The 22,967-nt window shown below is 25.2% G+C and overlaps 1 protein-coding gene across 1 annotated transcript; it reads left to right on the forward strand.

Moving 5' to 3' along the window:
• Window positions 1–6,747: 6,747 nt before the first annotated feature.
• LOC112598359 (actin-related protein 2) lies at window positions 6,748–14,147 on the forward strand. The gene is made up of 9 exons (XM_025344789.1): window positions 6,748–7,277; window positions 8,337–8,447; window positions 10,775–10,854; window positions 10,935–11,070; window positions 11,132–11,341; window positions 11,402–11,551; window positions 11,676–11,769; window positions 13,628–13,812; window positions 13,883–14,147. Exons 1-9 carry the CDS (start codon window positions 7,230–7,232, stop codon window positions 14,051–14,053), a joined length of 1,185 nt encoding a protein of 394 aa, XP_025200574.1. The 5' UTR covers window positions 6,748–7,229; the 3' UTR covers window positions 14,054–14,147.
• The last annotated feature ends 8,820 nt before the right edge of the window (window positions 14,148–22,967 follow it).

Below are 22,967 nucleotides of genomic sequence, written 5' to 3' on the forward strand. Positions count from 1 at the left end.
ACCTGGTATAAAATAAAATATCTCAAGAAGATTAATATTAGGTCAACACGAGTGGTTCTTTTCAAATGAATATTTCAGGATGTATATATTTATATTTTTAAAAATCTTCTTAACATGGTATTTAGAAACATTATTCATAAGTTATAGGTTTAATATTATATCTACATTTTATTTATTTATTAGAATTTGAAATAATTTCAACTTTTATTTTCTATTGCAAACCTGTAGCATAATTTGAAATTGAAAATTTCAAATAATTATCCAATTATCAATTGGAAAATGTTTATGCTTATATTATGTGTGTGTAGTTAACCTACTTACCCACTAAATTAAAATTACATATGACGAATTTTAAATTGTAGAGCTTAATTAATAAGTAATTTTATGTTGAATTTTGGAATTTCGTAAGTTCATCCATTTAAAACTATAGCTTAAATTAATTTAAGAGAATAACTTTAGATATGCGATATGCGTCATGTGTAACACTTATCAATATGATAATTATAATATGTAATTATGAGAAAAGATTAAACTTGTAAATTTTAATATAACCAATAAGCATGAAAATACGAAAATTTAACAAATAATTATTTACTAGTCTAAACTTGTTACAAACACATGCTATAATTTTTTACAGCAATCCAACTTTTTCAATTATGGTGGACCACCAGTTTTGTAAAAATAAAATTTAAGGCCCACTAACATATAGTAACAAATACAAACACATAAACACAAATATACGTATAACAAATATATTATATTACCTAAATGTATATATTTATATAATATGCTCATATGTCTATAATTAGAAAAATATACTGTACAAGGAAAATTAAAAATAATTCTTATAAAAAAAAAAATAAAAATAGTTTATAGTATTCAACTCAAAAACAATTTGTCAAAATGAAAAAATATTCAATGTGATTTCTGATATTGTTTCCCACAGGAAAATCAATATCAGAATTAAAACTGGAAAATGTTAACCTCCAATCACTCTTGACATTCAAATTATTTCTATAATTTTTTTTTGAAAAAAGCTTATTCAAATTGATAGATTTTTTAAAAGCCCTCATAAAGTGGCTCGGTAAAATTTTGGCAACTACTTTATAGTCTTATGAATATTTATTCAAAGCAGAACCTAATATACCCAATCTGATTAGAAATATAAACTTCATTAAAATCGTCATACGCAATACCTAATAATTTCATTTTATAGACACATAATAATACTAGGTAGATACTTATATGCCAAATATATTATTCTATTTCATTTATTATCAAATGGATACATATACGTAGTTGTAGGATAAACGTTAGTACAGGGGTCGACAATAGGTGGATCGCGGGCCAAATCTGACCCGTGAAAGGAAAATAATTGCAGGACAGCAAAAAATATTTTTTTAATGCTGATTTTTTGCATATAATAAACATTTGATCTATTTTATAAAGTATTTGGAAATTACGTTGGTGTTCGTCGTTTATCACAGTTTACAATAATAGTTAATAGATAATTCAACAACTATTACCTACCTAGTATTTAAGATTTTACTGACCCTAGAAAATGTTTTTTTCAATTGTTCTGGACTATCATAGAATTTAATTGCCAACCCCTGTTTTAGTCTATGTTTACTATAAAGCACAAACTGTATTTTTTTTATTGATATATATATATAAATAAAAACAAAAAAATAAATATATATATATATATATATATATAAATAATTCATGCTAATTGTTGCCAGTGGGCGGCTTTTAATCAATTTTTCATGTCCTATCTTCTCTTAACACATAAGCTTATTGTACATTACTTGTATAGACTGTTTATTTCTAATAAAAAAAATATATATATATTTATAAAATAAATTGTATATATTTAATATTCTAATTATATAAGAGTGCCGAATATAAAACAAGTTATGATACATTATACATAACAATATGTTGATCTTAAATTTATACAGTATGTTCGTTCATAGATAATAAAGGACTATTTGAAATCGCTAAAAAAATCAATAATAAGTTGTTAAAAATAAAGGACCTATAATTTTTTTTTTTTAAAGCCCATCTCTCTGATCAAAATTCTATTTCTAAGAATATTTACTATTATTTATTTAATTACTATTAGTAACAATGTTCTATTAAGAGCCAATAGATATATCTAATACCTTAAAATAATATTTGGCTAAAAATTATATGTAGGTTATCATTATATTATTCATAGCTCTGCTCAGAATTTAAAGTACATATCATTTTAAAACCAAACATTCATCGCTATGATCAAACTCTAAAATATATGTCTAACTATGTATAGTCTAACTGACTAGGTACTACCGTCTACCATTGATTATAGAATATATAATTTTATTATAAGTTATATAAGTTTATTCTTTAATAGACAATAGTAATTATGTTCTTGCTAATCTTGAAAATTGCTTTATTCAGTGCGTTTTATTTATCTATTTTTACTTTTTAATTCATAAATATTTAAATTTTATTTTTTTTTTTGTACAACATAGTAAATTTAGGCACTAAGTAAATAATAATCACGAACAAAAAAATTTAATTTTTATGTAGGTATTTTACCCAAAAATGAAATTTTAATTTTTTTATAGAAAATAATCAATAGTTTCTTGAAATGCATCAGAGCTACCTGTAAATAATTTTCAAATTCTTCCTTTAAACTGGATACCTATGAAATATAAAATTGTTTTACAAAAATAAATTAATTTTCCTAAAGATTTAATATAGGTTAACGATGTTTCATCAGCATCAGGTAATGAACAGTTTTATTTAAAAATAACAAATTTATTAATATTGAAATTGTAAGTTATTAGTTTTAAAAAACTTATGAATTCTACCTTCTTTAATTAATGCTAATAAGCAAATACTACAAGTAGTTCATTAACTTTTTTCCGATACAAATAAACATGTAATATCTAATATTAATTAATATAGCAATCACCGAATATTGGATCATGTCGTAGTCATGGTCAATATCCAAGACCAATTTTATGAAATGTTCTGCAACTCATAAAAAAATTAAATGTCTATTGAAGCCACTAAAATAAACATACCTATATATTATTAATCATTGATTCTAAATACTAGTATTAATATCCTATTAATGTATAAAATTGTTTTCTATGACCTCTGTAATCGTGAAATTTTTGCTCAGTCTATTTTGCTATCGGGTTATTTTTTCTGTGAATGTTTTTTTTTTTTTTTTAATTGCTATCGAATTCTGCGTATATTATTCAGATACACTTAAAGGTCTTTAAGTAATTCAATGTTATATTTTCAAACGTTTTAAGCATACTAGCGCCATCTATTCAATTACTTAAATGTAAATATTGTTTTATTTTATCACAGGACATAAAATGATTATTTTAATTCTATAAGTCTAAAGTCAGAGTATAGTTATGAACTAAATGAATTCAGTGCATTTAATTCAAATATCAAAGTAATACTTATCTTACCACTATTTATATTTATATTTATAAATCGTATTAATTTTTTACTTATCTTTGGTGATTATTTACGTACCATCTTAGTATAAGTAAATTACGTAAACTAATACTTAACGATTAACAGCTTTTTATAAGTGTTTTATTATTTATTGTTTTCCAGTTTTATACAAGCATTTTTTTAACGCATAATAATTATCAACATTAGGGACTTTAAAATCATCAAATCACTCACACTCGCACTAATGTAAATATGTAATTATATTTGAATATTTACTCACTAACATACAATAGATAAATAATATATAATATGACACAATATAGATTTATACCGTATCCTAATTAATAAATAATATAATATAAGCAATATCCAATTATTGTTATCATATATCATAATATAATATTATAATTATTAATCACTCGTAAGTTCATTACTAAAACTAAATACTAAATAAGTAGGGTACGATATTTTTGTAAATAACTATTTATAAACATATTTGTATCCAATGGTAGATTTACTGATGGTTGTGAGGGAGGGATATCCAATGTAGGTACCTAGTATTAAATCATTTCATTAAAACCAAAAAAAAAAAAGAGAGAGAGAGAAAAATTTACTAAATTCCAAATAACATTTTATTTTCAAAACTCAAAATTGATTAAAAAGGATTAACTTTTCAAGCGAATAGCATTATCATTATTCACTACCGTGTTAAAAAATTTAATTCATTGTTTAAAGGGAGAGCTTACACATCTCACTTGGTCATAGATACTTAGTTTTTCAATAATTGTGATAACAATAATTACTAATAAGTATGCAAAAAAAAATGTCTCTACCGAGTATTAACAATTGATTATACCACTTACTTACTAAAAGTGTAACGTGATAGGGGCTTAAGGGAAATTACCTCACTAAACAATTTTATAGCCTCCTCCTAAAAATTTGAAGTTTTTCAACAAATTTTGAATTTTTTTTAGAGAAAATAATACAATTCATTATATTGGTAATTTTTAAGTAGATTAGCCAATAGGTATAACATAACACTAATTCAATAAATATAAACATCAAATAATCTATAATGTTTTCTTTATAAGCTGTAATAAAGACATAGAGTAATAAAGACTAAAAAAGGTTAGGTTATAGCTAAGTAGCTTATCTATTTTTGTAATGAGTACAACTATAACAACTTTAAAATTGCTCAATACAAGGCCCTTGAGAAATTAGAAGAAAATAAAAAAGATTACGTCAAATGTCATGCTTATTTTCCTATATGGATTGTGCCGTTTAAAATATGAATAAACGATTTTTGTTTGAATGTTCAAAAATGGCAACTTCTATAGATGACTTTTTCAAACTAAATTTTGAACTAAGTATTTACTTCATTCATTATTATAAATTAAATATTATAATAATAATTCATAAGAACTATATATTATTAGTACTTAATTTCATATTTCTTTAAGATATGTTAAATATTTCTATTAATTTATGGAATGTTGGAATGACCATCACTGAAAATTGTATAATTTAAACACATGAAACTTGAAAACAATTAACAGCTAATAACGTAAAGCTTATTAGCTTACAAAAAAATGTTTACTCAAATTTATTTCATTTACATGAAAAAGCTTTAATACTAGCAATTAGTTTCTCCACATGTTAGAGAAGCTTCTCTGTTGTGCGCCAGTTAAAAGCATGGTAACCAACATCTATGCTACGAGATAGATTTAATCCACAGATATGTATATATATATATATATATATATATATATATGATAATTATGATATATATCTGTGATTTAGTCAAGTGTCTATCTTATACCACAGAACAATAATTGCATTGTGTCTTATACATAGAAAAATGCGTGACAAAAAATATTGATAAGATCATTTAAAAAAAATGTGCAAATGAGTATTTTAAATTAATTAATAAAAAGAAAATATCATTAATAAATAAATTAAAATTTGTATGATGCTATAAAATTAATAACTTTGAGGTATTAACATAAATATTTTACAATTATTGTAAAATATAGATAAATGTAGTGCGAGAATCGAAACCCTCCGCGGGGCTAGGATGTGTTTGTGGTTATAATTTTCGCCCCATCCTTCTTCTAATAAACTAAATTTACGCCTATACACGTGTGTAGTTATATTTGTATGAAGATAGTCATATTGTATTAGTATCCTACACTACGAGTATGCTTACTAGTTATTCCACATCGTTAGTAATTAATAATTATTAATTTATAATTACCCGGCTTCGCCCGTGCGTAGTTTATGCTTTCTCAAAATGACTATAATGACGAATAAAATTAAATTGTAAATAATAGATCACTCATAGGAGTATTTCGTACAACCTTGTGAAAAAAAAATTGGAAAAATGTTAAATAGTGTCGTCACAAAATTGAAACAATCAAAAAGGTCTGGATAAAAATTGGACAATTCAATACCAATCAACTTTTTTATCGGACTCAAATTTGATGTATTGTCGCGGACTACTGGATGGAATTTAGCCATAAAATAATTTCAAATTAAGAATTGAATTATTGAATTGTACGTCTTCCCGAAAATAATATGCTAAAGCGTGTCACAGGAGTTAAGTGCAATAATTATTATCAAAATATTCTATAAACAACCATTTGTATAACGTACAGCCTAATCGTCTCTTACGTCCGTCGACTGAATTGAACAAAAAAAAAAGAAAAAAATGTATATAATTAATATAAATGACACGTCTTCTCCTAAAATTGGACAGACTAACGGAAACATATTTAATTGTTTTACAATCTGCAGACATCGTCATGAACGATAGCAAATTTCTCTCCTCTGCTTCATACCGCAATGAATAATAATTAATAACGATGCGTGCGCATAGTCAAGTACCCCTTAAATGTCGGTCGCGCCGCACACATTCTACTGCACGTTTTGTTGTCTACACGGCCGACAGACGCGGTTGTAGGCAGTTCTTGCGCACAGCCGATGTCGACTGATAGTGCTATCAGTCGTTGCCAACATCATACGGTCCACTAACAGATCGGCATTACCGTGCCGGCGGCGTGAGCTCAATAAATAATAATAATTACAGTCACGATGGATAATATCAATACAGTTTGTTCGTAAAAATCCATTTAAATCATAGCTCTGAAGCAATAACGATTGAACATTAATACACCATTAGGACAATACGCCGACCCACAGTCTCATAGATAATAAATGGATTATTATCTATGTCTATAGCGACTCGGCTGTTGCTGTTATCATTTATCGTTCGCGCAGACCAGTGACTCGACCATTGATTGTATGTGTCATGCACTCTTACATTAATTGTTATCAGTTTCGTCGCTTTGTCGGAACGCCCGCCACACCTCACGTCCAAGCACCGGACGAAAATGCTCGATGAGTTTTGACAATAATAATTGTTGTGCGGACAATTTTTCGGCGCCGTCTTTGGAACGATTTAATCGCGACTGTCGTGTAGGTGTTCGATCAAATCGCCGTTAACAGCTACACTTGCGACCGACTGCCCAGACGATCGGCGTCATCTCCGGACCGGGCACGAGCACACGCACGCACGCGCGCACTACTGCATTCGAAAGAAGACAGTCCAGATCGGCCGAGACCTTGATAACCGCTCGAAATGTTCGAATGAAATACCGTCGTTGCTTGTTGTTAAATAAACGATAAAGTTTGCACGTCAGACGGAATACATCTCATCGGCGGTTTTTTGTTTTCTTTTCAAAGACCATAACGCTCTCACTGCCGCAATGGACAGTCGCGGCCGGAAAGTCATCGTCTGTGATAACGGGACTGGGGTAAGTGTTTCTATTATCCCACATCGACGATGGTTCTTAATCGTGTATATTCTAGTGCTTATTGATACGATATTGTTATTTTTGCCTCTATATTTTGACGGTTACTAACGAGTAACTACGTAATATCAGACATTTGCGGTCATAATGCTGTCTGGTAGTCGCTTGAACTGCCGACACTGATTAAATTAAATCCCATTCACAGCACAGCCGTTGTAATTAAATTATAATAACAGACAACTCTGCTGAATATTAAATTAGTATTAGAAGGATTATACCCATTTACAGATATAACTATTATATAAGTAGGTTACTTAAACATTTTGTAACCTACTTCACATTTTTTTTTTTTTTTTACTCGAGTATATTTTATTGAATGTTTATTTATTATAATCGGAGCCAGTGTTAGGGATTAGCAACCTAAGATTACGTCCAGGGCGCTTGTTGAAAGAGGGACGCCTCAATGATATTATGTTAAAACTGAAAAAGTTATACTCTATCCATTCTATTGATTACTCAATTGATTACTATTTATTATGGTAGTTATATAATAATTTAGACAATTTAGTTACTATTTATTTAAATTTAGATATTAATAACATCTGATAACGACCGATGCAACAAGATTCATTTTGATTAGATCAAAATAGTTCAAAGAATGGATTTATCAGAAATTATTAGAATTTTTATAAAATTAAAAACAAAAAAAGTCCTTATCGAGATTTAGAATCTTCTTTTTTAAGTTAAAATTTATATAAATAAATAACTAATTAATAATTATAATATGTTATGAATTTTTTGTTTGTTTTTTTAAAGAAAATATTACAATCTATATATATGTAGTACAATAAGCATAAGGGATGTTATTAGATATGATGTGTTGGCATTGATTAAGAAACTTTTAAATGATGGCACTTAATTATTTAATTTAAATAAAACTTCTACTATTTATGTTGGGAGGGGGCATAATTTTTATTTTCCCAGGACGACAATGACTACCTCTGACACTGATATAATATATGTTTAAATTTACTGTTATAATAGAGTATTTTTATGTTTTAGTTTGTGAAATGCGGCTATGCTGGCACTAATTTTCCTGCTCATATATTTCCATCAATGGTTGGTCGACCGATCATTCGTGCACACAACAAAATTGGTGATATAGAAGTTAAAGTAAGTTAAAAATATTATTGATACTTTTGAAGCTTTATTAATTAAAATTTTTAATTGGGTTAATTAATGTTTATTGTATCCTTTTTGTGTTTAAATTCATGTTTCAATTCTTCAATTTTAGTCTAAAATGTATAAAATGTTCTTAATTGTTTTTTATGTATCTTTATCATAGTTATCAGAATTTCAAATAATAATTAGGCAATTATAAAATAGGATATATTATTGGTCTGTTAGTCTTTACTTAGGGTTGTAATTGAGATTGATACTGATAGTTGTTAAGATGACAAAAAAGTGCTCAAAAATAATAAATACATAGTTTTATAGAAAAATAAATTGTATTTTTAACATAAACAAAAAATAAAATATTATTAACACATTTATAAAATAATTTTGCAAATCAGCAATAGGTTCAAATGTTACTTTCTTAAAATAAACTGAAAAGATAAATTCCTATAAACTGTTTATATATTATCTTTCCTATATTGAACTATTATCTAATCCAATAATCCATGATATAATTATGGGTTGTAACTAGATAGAATTATATTTTTCAATTAGGAGAATTTTTATTGTATACTATAATTTGTTAATGGGTACTTTTCTATTATCCCTACTACCTCGCCGATGCCGCGACTACCGGACTACAGTTTGCTCAATTAACTGTTATCGTTGTTGCCAACAGTTGTATTATTTTAAAATAATCCGTCGTTGTATTTATTAATTTTAAAATAATTATGAATCTGTGGAATTTACCAATAATTTTGATGACTTTGTTTTATATTATAATAACTTTTAGACTTTTGCAACTGTAACTGTGATCATTTATGTGATTACTGATAATAAACATTAAACTAATATACATTGAAATATAAATGACAATTCATCACGTGTATTATGTATTAAAATACAGAATATCTGGATAGTTCTATAGTAGTCAAGATAACAGAATTGAGTAGTTGCGGCATAGGGTTAACAGAAAAGTACCTGTTAATGCATATTTAACTTGTAATTAATCAAAATAATATATATAATTTTAAAAGATATATGTTTGTTATTAGTTTCGCTCTCTGACCTATAAGCAATATACCAAATTTATGTTTAATGAAACCAATTTTGTTAACTTGAATTTTTTCTAATATTACCTTATATTTTTGGTTTACTGTTGTATCTATTATGCACATATCTTCTGTCAATTAAATTAATTTGTATATCTTTGTAAAAAGGGCTCAGCTTGTAAAATATATTATAAATAAATAAATAACATAGTTATTATTGGTAGAATTTATAGAATTAATATTGCATTTTAATGTTTAATTCTATCTATTAAAAGCTTGTTTTAATTTTAATTATTTGAGTGTTTTTATTTTATTGAAAATGATAAAAAGTTCAGTATTATTCCTAGTGTTAAAGTAATGTTTATTTTGTTAAATCATTTTTTATCAAGTACCTTGATCCAAGTTAAATTTAATTTACCTAAGTTTCATCACTCTTTGGTACTTATATTAATTTATAATTGTTTTGGTATATATTAACTAAGTCAGGTTATCAACTAACATAATGTGATATTTCTTATTATCATACCAATTATAAATTTTAATCCAGGCTGCAGGTTGCCGACTCCTGATACAAGGTATAACTCAGCCAGTTATTACAATTATAATAAGAAGTTATAACTAATTCTTATTTTTTAGTAAAAAAAAAAAAAAATTATATGGTTACGTGTGACCCTGATGACAATAATAACAGTTCTTAGTAAAAATAAATCATTTATAGTTGAATAAATATTTAATATGACTTGGCCGTTTAAAATAAATTTGCAGTCAATATTTGGCATAGTATAATTTAATATGTAGAAAAGGCAACAATGTGCGATTGTTTATTGTTGTTTTATTAACATAAGTATACATTAATTTGCTTAAAATCTTTTAATATGTACAATTACATACATTTAGTACAATATGTAACATAAATGTTAGTATTTCAAATGTATGCATTGTGAAATGGATTTGTATCAAATTTGATTTTTAACATGCGACTTTTTAAGCAATATGCAAATGTATAAAGTTCTGTGCCCTAATTATCAGTTTACAAATATAATAATAAGAATACTTTATTCACAGCATACTAACTAATTTATGCATTATATTATACTGTTCTCATGGATAAGGCTTATTTTATCTAAATTATAAAATTTACATTAACCGATTTTGGACCTTATCCATTTATGAATAAAACAAAATTATTTACTTAAAATATTTATATAAACTGATATTATAACTATATTCATTAGTTAAATTACCTTTGACTTAATAGTTATTATTTTTTAGGATTTGATGATTGGTGATGAAGCTAGTCAATTACGATCCATGTTAGATGTCACATATCCAATGGAAAATGGAATTGTGAGGTTGGTATTTTTAAAATTTTATGTTTAACTAATAATTGTTCAATAATTATTTGATTAATACTTATTAAAATTATTCATAGGAATTGGGATGATATGTGTCATGTATGGGATTATACTTTTGGACCAAAAAAAATGAACATTGATCCAAAAGAATGTAAAATCATGTTAACAGAACCTCCGATGAATCCAATAAAAAATAGAGAAAAAATGATAGAAGTAAATATAAATAAGTAAATAAGTGTGTTAAAATGTAAATTAAAAATGTTTTGTGAAATAGGTGATGTTTGAAAAGTATGAATTTAATGCTGTTTATGTAGCTGTTCAAGCTATTCTAACATTATATGCTCAAGGTTTGCTAAGTGGAGTGGTTGTTGATTCTGGCGATGGTGTTACTCATATATGCCCTGTATATGAAGAGTATGTTTTACCACATTTAACTCGGAGACTAGATATTGCCGGTCGCGATGTCACCCGTTATTTAATAAAGGTAGTTATTTTTAAACGTTCATATTTTATAAAATTAATGTAACTTAATTATTTATTTTAGTTGTTACTATTAAGAGGATATGCTTTCAATCATTCAGCTGATTTTGAAACTGTAAGAATGATGAAAGAAAAGTTATGTTATGTTGCATACAACATTGAGACTGAACAAAAATTAGCTTTGGAAACTACTGTTCTTGTACAGTCATACACAGTAAGTTATATTTTTTAAATTATTTAATATAATCTACAGCTCTAAAATTATTTTTCTTCACACATTTACTACTTAATTTACTACTTAACAAACTTTTAATGTTAACTCCTATTATATTTTTTAGTTACCAGATGGCCGTGTTATCAAAGTTGGTGGTGAAAGGTTTGAAGCACCCGAAGTATTATTCCAGCCACATTTAATAAATGTAGAAGGCCAAGGTTTGCATATTAGTTTTATTTTTTTAAACTTAAATTGAATCGATGATTGCAAAAATGACACGAGTCACATTTTTTGTGAAACGTCATGAGTCAGAAAACTTTGAAAGTCAATAATATAAAAACATCATATTATTTATATACACAAATTATGTATAATCAGTGCATAATATATTTCTACAAGTATTCATTTTTAAATAAGAATTTTTTTCAGAATTATTTAAATTATACACTTTTATCAATTATCCAAAAGTTTTAAAAAATTGACTCATGTCATTTTTGCAATCATAAATTCAATTATAGATTGTGTTAAGTTATTTCAAGATGAATTTTATTTTGTTAATATTTACATAAGAAAATATGTTATTTTAATTTATATATTGTATGCACTATACTATGAATTTAGTGGTGTAGTGGAGCGTGTATGCTGGTATATGGCGTAGACCTACTTCTCTGTTTTTCTTTAAGTATGTATATTTATAGAATAACATATGAAACGCGGGTATACGCGATGGGATTGCATTTATTTTATAAACCAATTTGATAAATAACTTTTAATTAATAAATAAAATATCGATAAAACCTTATCGATTTGACGATATATATGCAAATTCATTTTGCACTTTTGTTCTTTAGTAGTGGAACAAAAGCGCAAAAATAAATACTATACTCTTTACACTATGAGTTTCATTTTAAAATTATTAATTATTAAATTTAATTATTCATTTTAATTAAGTATATACATTTTTATAATTCAAAAATACATCAACAGTGATCGAGTTCAGTTAAAGTTTTGTATTATTGTAACAAATTACAGTAAAGGTTGATAATTATTTAAGATATCTACATAATATACACAATATAAACTTATACTCAACTTATAAAATACACTTTATTTTTGTAAAATTTATTTACGTTTTCGCTCTTACGAACTACAGCCTAGTATTTTTTAGTATAATATACGACAGTACAATACTGTAATTAGACATTAGTATCTATTGCACAGCGTAGGTATACTGGCCATAGAGTTATTTAGATACATTGTGGAAAAACATATTATGTGTAACCGATAAAATGTTAAGAGATCTCGAAAAGTTGTCCAGATAAAATTAAATGAAGAAAAAGCTAGCCTGTGGAAAATTTTAAAATTTATTTATTTTTTTATAATGTTTATATGCCTTTTTAATTTTTTGTAGCTTGTTATTTTATAAACTAAGCATGTTAGGTGCCTAAATATATTCCAAATTTAACAGTACCTCAACATACCTAGTGATTTCAAAGAGTATAAGATATATTTTATTTTGTATTTTAATGTTTTCCTCTAATTCTGTTTTTGCTTTTATTAACTATTAATATGTATAATTAAAACTTAAAAATCTATTATTTGATTAAAACTATTTTTTAGTTAATTGTTTGTGTTGACTTGCTGCTTTAAATATTTGTTCATTGCTATTCATATTTACAATTTATAAAATTTAACATTTATTATCCATACAAGTTGAATATTTTATTATAATTTTTCTTTTTTTTGTACATATTACATTATGTTCTTGATTAATCATCTCTATAATATTTAGTACATTAACTATTTGAAAATGTTGATTTTTGTTGTTAAAATATTAATTTTGGATAGAGAATATTAAGTTTTCTGTAGGCTTAAAATAGGTATCAGTATCATATTTTTTTGTGATTCTAAGACTTATTTTTAATAATTAAATTATATTATTATAGTTATTCATTGTATAAAAAAAATAATAAGTATAAATTTAAAATTGGTAATCACTTTATTGTTTCTCGCTGAGGTTTATTTTAGTCTTTTATTTTATATTTTGTCAATAAAAATTACCGTGTGATCCACCAGGTATTGCAGAACTAGTGTTTAATACAATCCAAACAGCTGATATTGATATGAGAACTGAACTATACAAACATATTGTGCTCTCTGGTGGTTCAACAATGTATCCTGGACTACCATCAAGACTGGAACGTGAAATTAAACAACTTTATGTGGAACGAGTCTTGAAAAATGATACAACTACCTTATCAGTATTTAATTTACAATTATACCTTTTAAGTCCATTTTTTAAACATTTTTTATTAATTTATTGTTTTTCAGAAACTTAAAATCCGTATTGAAGATCCACCACTGCGTAAAGACATGGTATTTATCGGTGGAGCTGTATTAGGTGAAGTAACCAAGGATAGAGAATCATTTTGGTTATCACGTGAAGAGTACCTAGACAGAGGAATATCTATTTTGGATAAGCTTGGGCCAAGAGCTGGATAAACTTTTATCTCAATATAACTGAATATAAAATATAAGCAATACATTTTTTTTTTAAACTAAGCCCATATTTATTATCTATAAAAACAATAAACAATGCGCTCGTTAAATTGAATATTAACTCGAAATTGATACGCTTTATAAAAATTAAAATTACATTGATAATCTATTTCATAGATTTATAAATAAAAACAAAGAACCTAAACATCTATCCTACGAAATATCTATTTGCAATTTAAAATATGCCTCGTTTATTAAGAAAAGTATAGTAATAAGAATTTTTATTCTTTTATTTAGATGAGTTATTTTATTTTTACATGGGCGCATTATAATATATTATTGTTATATTGTTTATATTTTTTAATTAATATTATTTTTACATACCTGCAAAGCCACTTTATGTTTAAGTTAAATGTTAACAGAAATAGAATATCTATTTATACTAATTTATACTTTATATTTCAATATAATTGGAACACCAAATACCAATATACATTTTTTTCTACAATACATGTTATTTATTCGCATTTTTTTAAAAATAACATATTTTTTATATTTTAACTTTTAATTAATTGTGTCAACTATTGTAAGCATTTCATTTTGTTATGTTATTTTATGAGACATTTATATTTTTCAACTAGGAAAATATAATATAGGCAATAATGAGTTTAAATTGTTGTAGTAAAAATTACATTAAGATTAATTTAAAAGTAAAAAAGATGAATCAAATTTCTTTAAAACTGTACAGTGGAAAATTTTTGTAGAAAGTAATATCTTGAGTAAATTTTTAAAATATTGTATCTTATTTAGTAGGGTTTGTTACATTTGTAATTTCCATAAGTTATATAACAATAAAATAACGTCAACTTGAAACTGGAACTATTAAATTGAGTTCTAAACTTTACTTTTTTAACCATATTTTATTTGTTTATGTTATTTTATTATATTAACACTAAATTAGTGAAGGATATAGAATATATAAATTATTCTTAGCTTTGATTTTAATATGGTGGAAAATAGTATTTTTAAATTATTTCGATGTGGTAAAATTGTATTTTTGGTTTATTTTTACGTCGTTAATTTTTATAGTTTTTGTTTAATCTGTATTAGCTTGTAAAAGTTAACACAATAATTATTTTTCATAATAATCAAGAAATCAGATGTTCAATTCAAACTTTTTTCATCACAAATTAAAATTAGACTACAGTAATATTTAAGTGTAATTATTTATCTAATAGGCTTATTAAGTCTGTTATCAAATATTAAAAGCACACATTTTCAAGAAATAAAAATACTAGGTAGTAAGTAACTCATTTAAAAAAAAAAATGAAAAAAGCCTCAAAAATGTTTTTTTATATAATTTCATACATTTTGTACTGAAAAAAAATAACATGATTAAAATGTCGTACCTCAACAGTAATTAAAACTAAATGTATTAAAGTCAATACCTTCTTATATTTTATTACTTTATTTAAAATATTAATGTGTTAATATTTATTTATTGTCTTTTTTTTAAATTTTCGTTGTATCTACGTGCTTTATATTGGTACATAAGAACGAATTTCAATACTTATAGACTAAGAAATCGTTAACATTTTAATTATACTTAACTTTTCTAAGCAATGCAAAATATGGTATGTTTAAAAGAAAAATAATATACCAGGAGACCTGTCTTTTAACGAGACTAGATATATCACATATATTACATAATATTAAAAAAAAAACGTACAAGATATATAGTAGTATAATATACATATAACATTTTCACGCTGGAACCGTACTTGTATACAACATATTTTTAACAATTAATAAATTAAATAAATATTCTTAAATTGCATTGAAATCTTAAACAAATAGACAATTATAATATTTCTGATCCATGACTCCATATTTTACTAATATTTTTAAATTTTAACTCATCTTTTAAATTAAATGACGCTATTATACATTAATAAATTGTTCTACTAAACAAATTTATGTATTTAATGTTTTATTTAAAAAAAATAATGAAATAAAATTATATAATGTGTAAATTAAAAAAAATACTATTTTATACTGATAATTGATATTATTTGTATATTTTATGCAAAGAACTAATAACTTTCGAATAACATAAATTTTTAAAACTAGAATTTGGAGAGCTTATGACAATGTTTGCTCAAATACGTTTTTTTTAAATTCAAAAATATGATAAACAACTATTTGATCTAAAATAAATAATATAGTTCCAATGTTATATAGGTATTGAGCAAATAAACACATTTTTTTATAATTATTTATCAATATAAACATTTGTTTTTGATTGCTTTTTTTTTCATCATAACATTCATAACTAATAGTTTTACTTTTAAATTTAATACATAAATTAGAATTTACTTGCATTCAAAAATGTTGATTATCTCATGTACCTATATAATTTTATCAATATGTCTTATTGGTATTTATCGTCGAGGGAACAATTCTTCATTATATTGTGCAATTATTGCAATTAGTTATTCTACAACACCACAATAAACCATTTACATCTACACACAAATTAATAAATAATAACTAATTCTATTAGATTACATATTTATTTTATTATATTAGCAACATTAAACAATATCGAATGTTTATTAATGGCAACATGTCAAATAGTTCATATTAGAAAACCTTGATTAATTTAATATAGGTAAAAAAATAATTCTCTAGCTTATATTACAAAATATCATGCTCTCAGAACCAGTGGTAGTTTTCCTGAGGAGTGAAGGGGCAAGGGAACCACCGCCTACCATGAAAAGTTGAAAAGAAAAATGAAAAATATTATTTACCATGCGCCTCCAAAGACTAGTTAAATTATTTTCAATGATATAACATAAAAAGATCGTGTTTTTTTAGAAATGTAGAGGCTGAAGATGGCGATTGATTCAATCGCCTACCGTGGTTTCAAAGCGTACTCGAAGTCTCGAAATTACATGCACGGACGTCGCACACATCTACAATCATTCAAACTTCACCGTACTTACTTACAAAACCGCGTGCGACATCCTTATCATAAAACTGATTATTATCAATTATTATCAAAATTTATCACGTGAAAATTAATAATATTATAAAAATTTAAAGTTACCACTTACCTGTTGCAAGGCCTGATAAAGGTCTTGTTGGGCCTTTGGGCCTAGAGCTTAAATTTCACGAGGACTCTTTTAACACAACATGCTTAAATGCTTTACAAAGCCGCTCGCAGGAAAATACATTTTTCTAGCTATTTCGCAAATTAACATATACCTATTGTACAATTATTATTATATATTATGTAATTTATAGATTATATATTATCTATACAATTTTAAAGTACTAATCAGAGGCGATCTGATCCCGGTGGCTCGTTACAATTAGATACAAATTAAATAGCCCAATAGTATTCTAGGAAGTAGGAAGTAAAAATATAATATATGCTATAACATAAGATTATATACATCAACACCTACGTATAAAATATAAAATGGATAAATAAGTGTATAGATTATTTGCTTGTGTGATTTAATAAGTATAATAATAATCGATAATTTAATTGTACTATGAAGTGATCAAGTGTATTCTCGATAAGTTATTTTATATTTTGTACAACCGTTCAGGCAATTTATACGGTGTATGATATATACATGCAGATATATATTGGCGAATAGCCTATATAAGGATTTATCTATAAACTAAAATTAGTAAAATTATTATTTTTATACTCGTTTTAGGTAACTAATAACAACGGCGCTGCACACAGATGCTGATGCTCACTCGCACTTATCGCAAACAACACAAACAATATTGTAATATAATGTAGATCGTTAACTCATAGTCGTAGAGTGATCACATTTTTTAGGAGGCTGTAGCCGACATGTACCGACTCGTGGAGGGCTTCGTTTGCATTTTGAGGGAGCTCCCCCAAGCTCCCCTAACTACGCATATAGTTCCATGTTTCATTTTATTTGTTTGCGTTAAATAAAACTAAAGTATTCTAGGAAAAATCGGAGAAACTAGTGATGTTAGGAAAAAAAACTGAATAATTATTAAAAAAAAAAAAAATGTAATAGGTTACTAAGTTAATTTTAATATAAATAATACATTAAGATGTGTACATTTAAACACGTGTTATATACTAATAATATGTGTAAAGTGTATATTTATATCTGTATTAAATGTTAAACATATTTTTTTCAATAATAAAGGTTTTTCCATCATTATTATATTTTTCACATATTTATGAGTAGAGACCGGAATTATATTCACTAATAATGAGGCAAATATGCAAATCAAAAGGGTCAAAATATGCATTAATATGCACAAATAATTGAAAAATATGCTCAAATATGCCGTTACACTTATTATTTAACGAGCAACGATAATATTATAGATACATCTAAAAATAGTAAATATTAATCGGGCTACAACTCACATAGAATCAGCCCCTAAAATTGTGTGTTGTATGAAATTTAAAAGTGCGCCTAAAACAATATTTATTTTGTTAAAATATAACAACATTATTTGAAATCATTGTTTTGTTTGTACAAATAAACTAAAAGCTTGTAATATAATATACAATACAATATGTTATATTTAATATAAGCCCACAAGCTTTAGCTTTAGTTTTCAGAGTATTGATTATTTAGTTAGATTTAGCCGATTCGGGACTATTTCATAATGTTTGTGTAGTAGGAAAACTTCGATATTTTAGGGGCTTGCGTAGAATGTATTTCTAACGTTAATGTACAATAAAAATAATATATTGTGAAGGTATCTATTGTGATAGGAGTTAAATGTTTAACATGAAGATAACTAATTATTATACGAGTTTTGTCATATTAATTTTTAACAGATAAATAACTAGTAAGTATTAATTATTGGAAAAGCACTAGAAAATTTTCATTTTTGATAAATATTTAATAAATCATTTAAATATTTATGACATATGTATATAATCTTATTAATGCTTAAATAACAGAGGAAAACGTTAAAAATTTTATTTTTATTTTCAAATTACGTATACTTACGTAGAATCAAAAACAACAATTTTATTTTAGATCTGTGATGTAGTACTTACCATTTACCTTAGATCTTAGGAAAGGTCAATCGACTATGATAAGTATTTTTTTGTAACATAAATACATTAATATATTTATTGAAACATTACAAATTATTTAATCAGTAATTTATAACACTATAATATCTTTTGTTTAATACTGATTTATAATCATTATCGTAATGAAATGATTATTTAATATTTTATAAGTATCATTTATATGACAATGTGTAATAATAAAATACTGAAATTTGTAAAAAATATACTTTTTTTTTTAAATTTAATAGCTATAATTAAAAAAAAAATGTTTATATATTATGTATTTGAAAACAAATACGATTTATTTCCACATACTATTATATAAAGAAATACAGATCTTTAATATAATACTATTTACTGCAGTTATAAACTGGTATATAGATATATAGATGCCATTAAGTGTGAGCCTATTAAGCCTATACCATTAAATAAAGTATTACATAAAACCCATAATAATTTAAGACTGCATATCACAATATGATTACATTATATTGATTTGTATAACTTTATATATATATATATAGATAATAAATATCATAGTTGTATAAAGTAGATAGTAGGGTATATCTGTTTTTGTTCTTTAAAAACATCTGCAAGAGCTCTACATGTATTTCAATAGTGACCCAAAGATTCAATTGTAGTATCATAAAACAACGTAGATGTCCAACAAATAAATATCATAACAATAACATTATGGGTGCTTTAAAACAAATCGTAAGTGGCTAGTTGTTGAATCCTCGAAATGTAAATAATGTATACGAAAAATATTTTTGTACACCATTTTTTTAGTTAAAGTAATTTTAAAATGGTATCGTACACTATAAGTATATAAGTTATAATAGGTACTGACGGTGTTCAGATCGTTGCATGTTTAGAAATGTGGATAATATTTGAATAAGAAATATGATAATATAATACAAAGATTGGGTAATTAGCACATCAAATTTGGCAAATCGGTTAGACTGAGCAAGCTTGTGTCTATTTTAAAATTATAGACAGTTCTTGGAAGTTTTTCTTTTAATTCGATGAAGTCGTTGGAAAACAATAGGTTCGTAACACTCGATTTAAATCTACTTGCTAGGTGTGTGCAGAATGAAACTTTTTTAGCACTCATTCGATTCGAATACATTTTCTCGAACGAGGTGATAAATAAATATTTAAAGAAAAACATTAGGTTAGAAAAAATATTAAATATACGAGCAAAATCTAAAAATCAATTAGGTATGTATTATTAATAATAATATAATATAATATAATAATTTATTATAAACTAAACCATCAGAATTATGCAAAATAAAATTATGGATTAATATATTACTGTTGTTCTAGTCAACATTTAGGTATTAAAACTTGTGTTCCGCAGACAATAGGTACCTATACAACGACAGTCGTAGGTAATAAAATAATACAACTATATTATCTAAATAATACAACCACATTCCTGTTTATTCTAATATATTAGAATAAATGGTTGTCATTTAACAATAAATTATAATATTATTATTATCAATACCGATTTGGTTAACATAGAGATCAATAATTGTACTACATGTAACACCAAACACACATCACGCCATATTTTATATTCAAATCCTATTTATTATAATAATTTATAATATATGATAATAATAAGTTGTAATATAATATTATTTCACACAATGATATTACATCTATAATAAATTTAAAGATCAATATTGACAACTATAATATACCGCAGAATTGAATAGACTGAAAGGTGTTATAACTTATAAGTGTTAAAAAATTGGTAAAACTCATAACGTGTGTTAACAAAATGGACACTGTAATATATGATCATATATTATATATTAAAAATAAAATCGCATCAAAAAAATAAATACATTCAATGTCCTAAACTACTAACCTCACCGTAACATATTTATAAAAATAATAAATTTAAATAACAGTTGAATATAGATAAGAAAATGAAATTTTTTAGACTTCGAGCAATTTTATTCTAGGTATTTTTATAGCTGCTGAAATATTTTTTATTGCATCGCAGGCGCTAATCGTCTTTTTTCATTACTATTATTGTATTTGAATCTAGTATAATTATCAGAATTATTTATTTATTTACACATGTGTATTATTCACCACTATTTGTTGTTATATTCTATATTTTTACATTAGGACCACGAATAATCATGTCTTACAATACACTGTGTACGGAAATCGCTCTTATTATTAATATACCAATTTTTAAATTATTTTTTTACCTTTGTTTATTTTAAATTGTTGAAATTTATTCAAATTAGGTATCAACTGGCCATAATAGATGGAAAATAATAATTTAAATTTTAGCAGAATATTTCAAATTTCCACATTGATATTTTTTAAATTACTATAAAACAACAAAATATTGTTTGAATTGAAATTGTTACATATTTTTTGTTAGTATACAATTTCATTATATTTCTACCTTCATCGATCTATAAACAATAAATGTAACTTTGTTTTTTAATTTCATTAAGAAAAACTTATAAACTTAAATTTTCAAGCTTTATAGGTAGGTATTAAAATTATAATTTATAAGTGTATTATATTTTTAACCACAAAGATTATAATTTATACACTACCTCGACGATTGCAAAAACGACTACATCGATCCTTGTATTTAATTTAACTTTAGATATCGTTTGAATGTAAATTAATTTTTCAATCTAATTTTATAAAAGATTTAAAGTCGTTAGGTACTCGTTAGTAACGTTTAAATACATTAAATACGTTAATACGTTTAATAAACAAATATTTTAAACGTGAGTACAAAATTCTGGAAATTGTTATTATCTGAATCACAGAATATCAAACATAAATATGGTTTTCATTCACTTTATATATTATAATTATATTTGATAACACATGAATTATCTCGTTACTGTGACCTTTAACCCATTCATCGAATTAATTTCAAAACGATAATAAATATTTTAAAAAAACAAGTCTGTTGCATCATATTGCACTCTTAAAACATACACTCCATGTATATCTACATATTAATATATTATACATAATCGTACTAATAACTATATATCTTTATAATATGATAGGTTTGTTTTTTGATTTTATTCCAATTAACAAATAAATGATTATAAATTGAATGGAAAATTGATAGTGTATATAATACACATCCGGTATACATTTAATGACTAATCTATTCTATATATATATAATATATGGCTTGAAATAAAACGATCTACATTTTTATTCACATGAAGAATAAATATACTAGTAAGAAAAATATCTGGTAATATTCAATCGAGCCCATGCTACTTTTATGAATTTGAATTGAATCCAGTTTATTATCTTATACATATATAGAATTGAGACCATATAGATAATATGCTAAAGAATTTCAACATATTATTAACAATTATGCTTAAGAGACTCAACACAATCTAACAATAATATTGGTCGGATTCATCTCCGACAAGGCGGACAACCCAAAAGTATTTGTGAAACTCAATTCAATGTCTTCTTAAATGTCAACCTTATGACCGGACGCAGATACTTACATAGTACATACACATATAAACATATGGTTCGCATTATTATATTGTGTGTTTAAGAATCGACTGTCACGGCAGGATATCAGATCAATTCTGTATAGGTACTACCTAGCTACATTATGGGTCACGTTATTGTTGCTAAATCTGCAGTGGCGTCGTGAAGACGGGGTTTTTGTTAATATTCTGTGTAGGCACAATGGATGTATTATTATTATTATATCTTTTGATGTATTTTCCTGGGTACAAAACATAATACGTATATATTTTATTGTCCCCGTATCTCAATGATACATCTATC

The sequence above is a fragment of the Melanaphis sacchari genome, unplaced genomic scaffold (genome assembly GCF_002803265.2).
Source record: "Melanaphis sacchari strain LSU unplaced genomic scaffold, SCAv2.0 Contig47_pilon_pilon, whole genome shotgun sequence".
NCBI classification, from domain to species: domain Eukaryota; kingdom Metazoa; phylum Arthropoda; class Insecta; order Hemiptera; family Aphididae; genus Melanaphis; species Melanaphis sacchari.

Coding starts and splice junctions, on each gene's coding strand:
- LOC112598359 (XM_025344789.1), top strand. CDS start 7,230: ATGGACAGTCGCGGCCGGAAAGTCATCGTCTGTGATAACGGGACTGGG. Junction 10,855..10,934: donor ATGGAAAATGGAATTGTGAG/GTTGGTATTTTT, acceptor AATTATTCATAG/GAATTGGGATGATATGTGTC. Junction 13,813..13,882: donor ATGATACAACTACCTTATCA/GTATTTAATTTA, acceptor ATTGTTTTTCAG/AAACTTAAAATCCGTATTGA.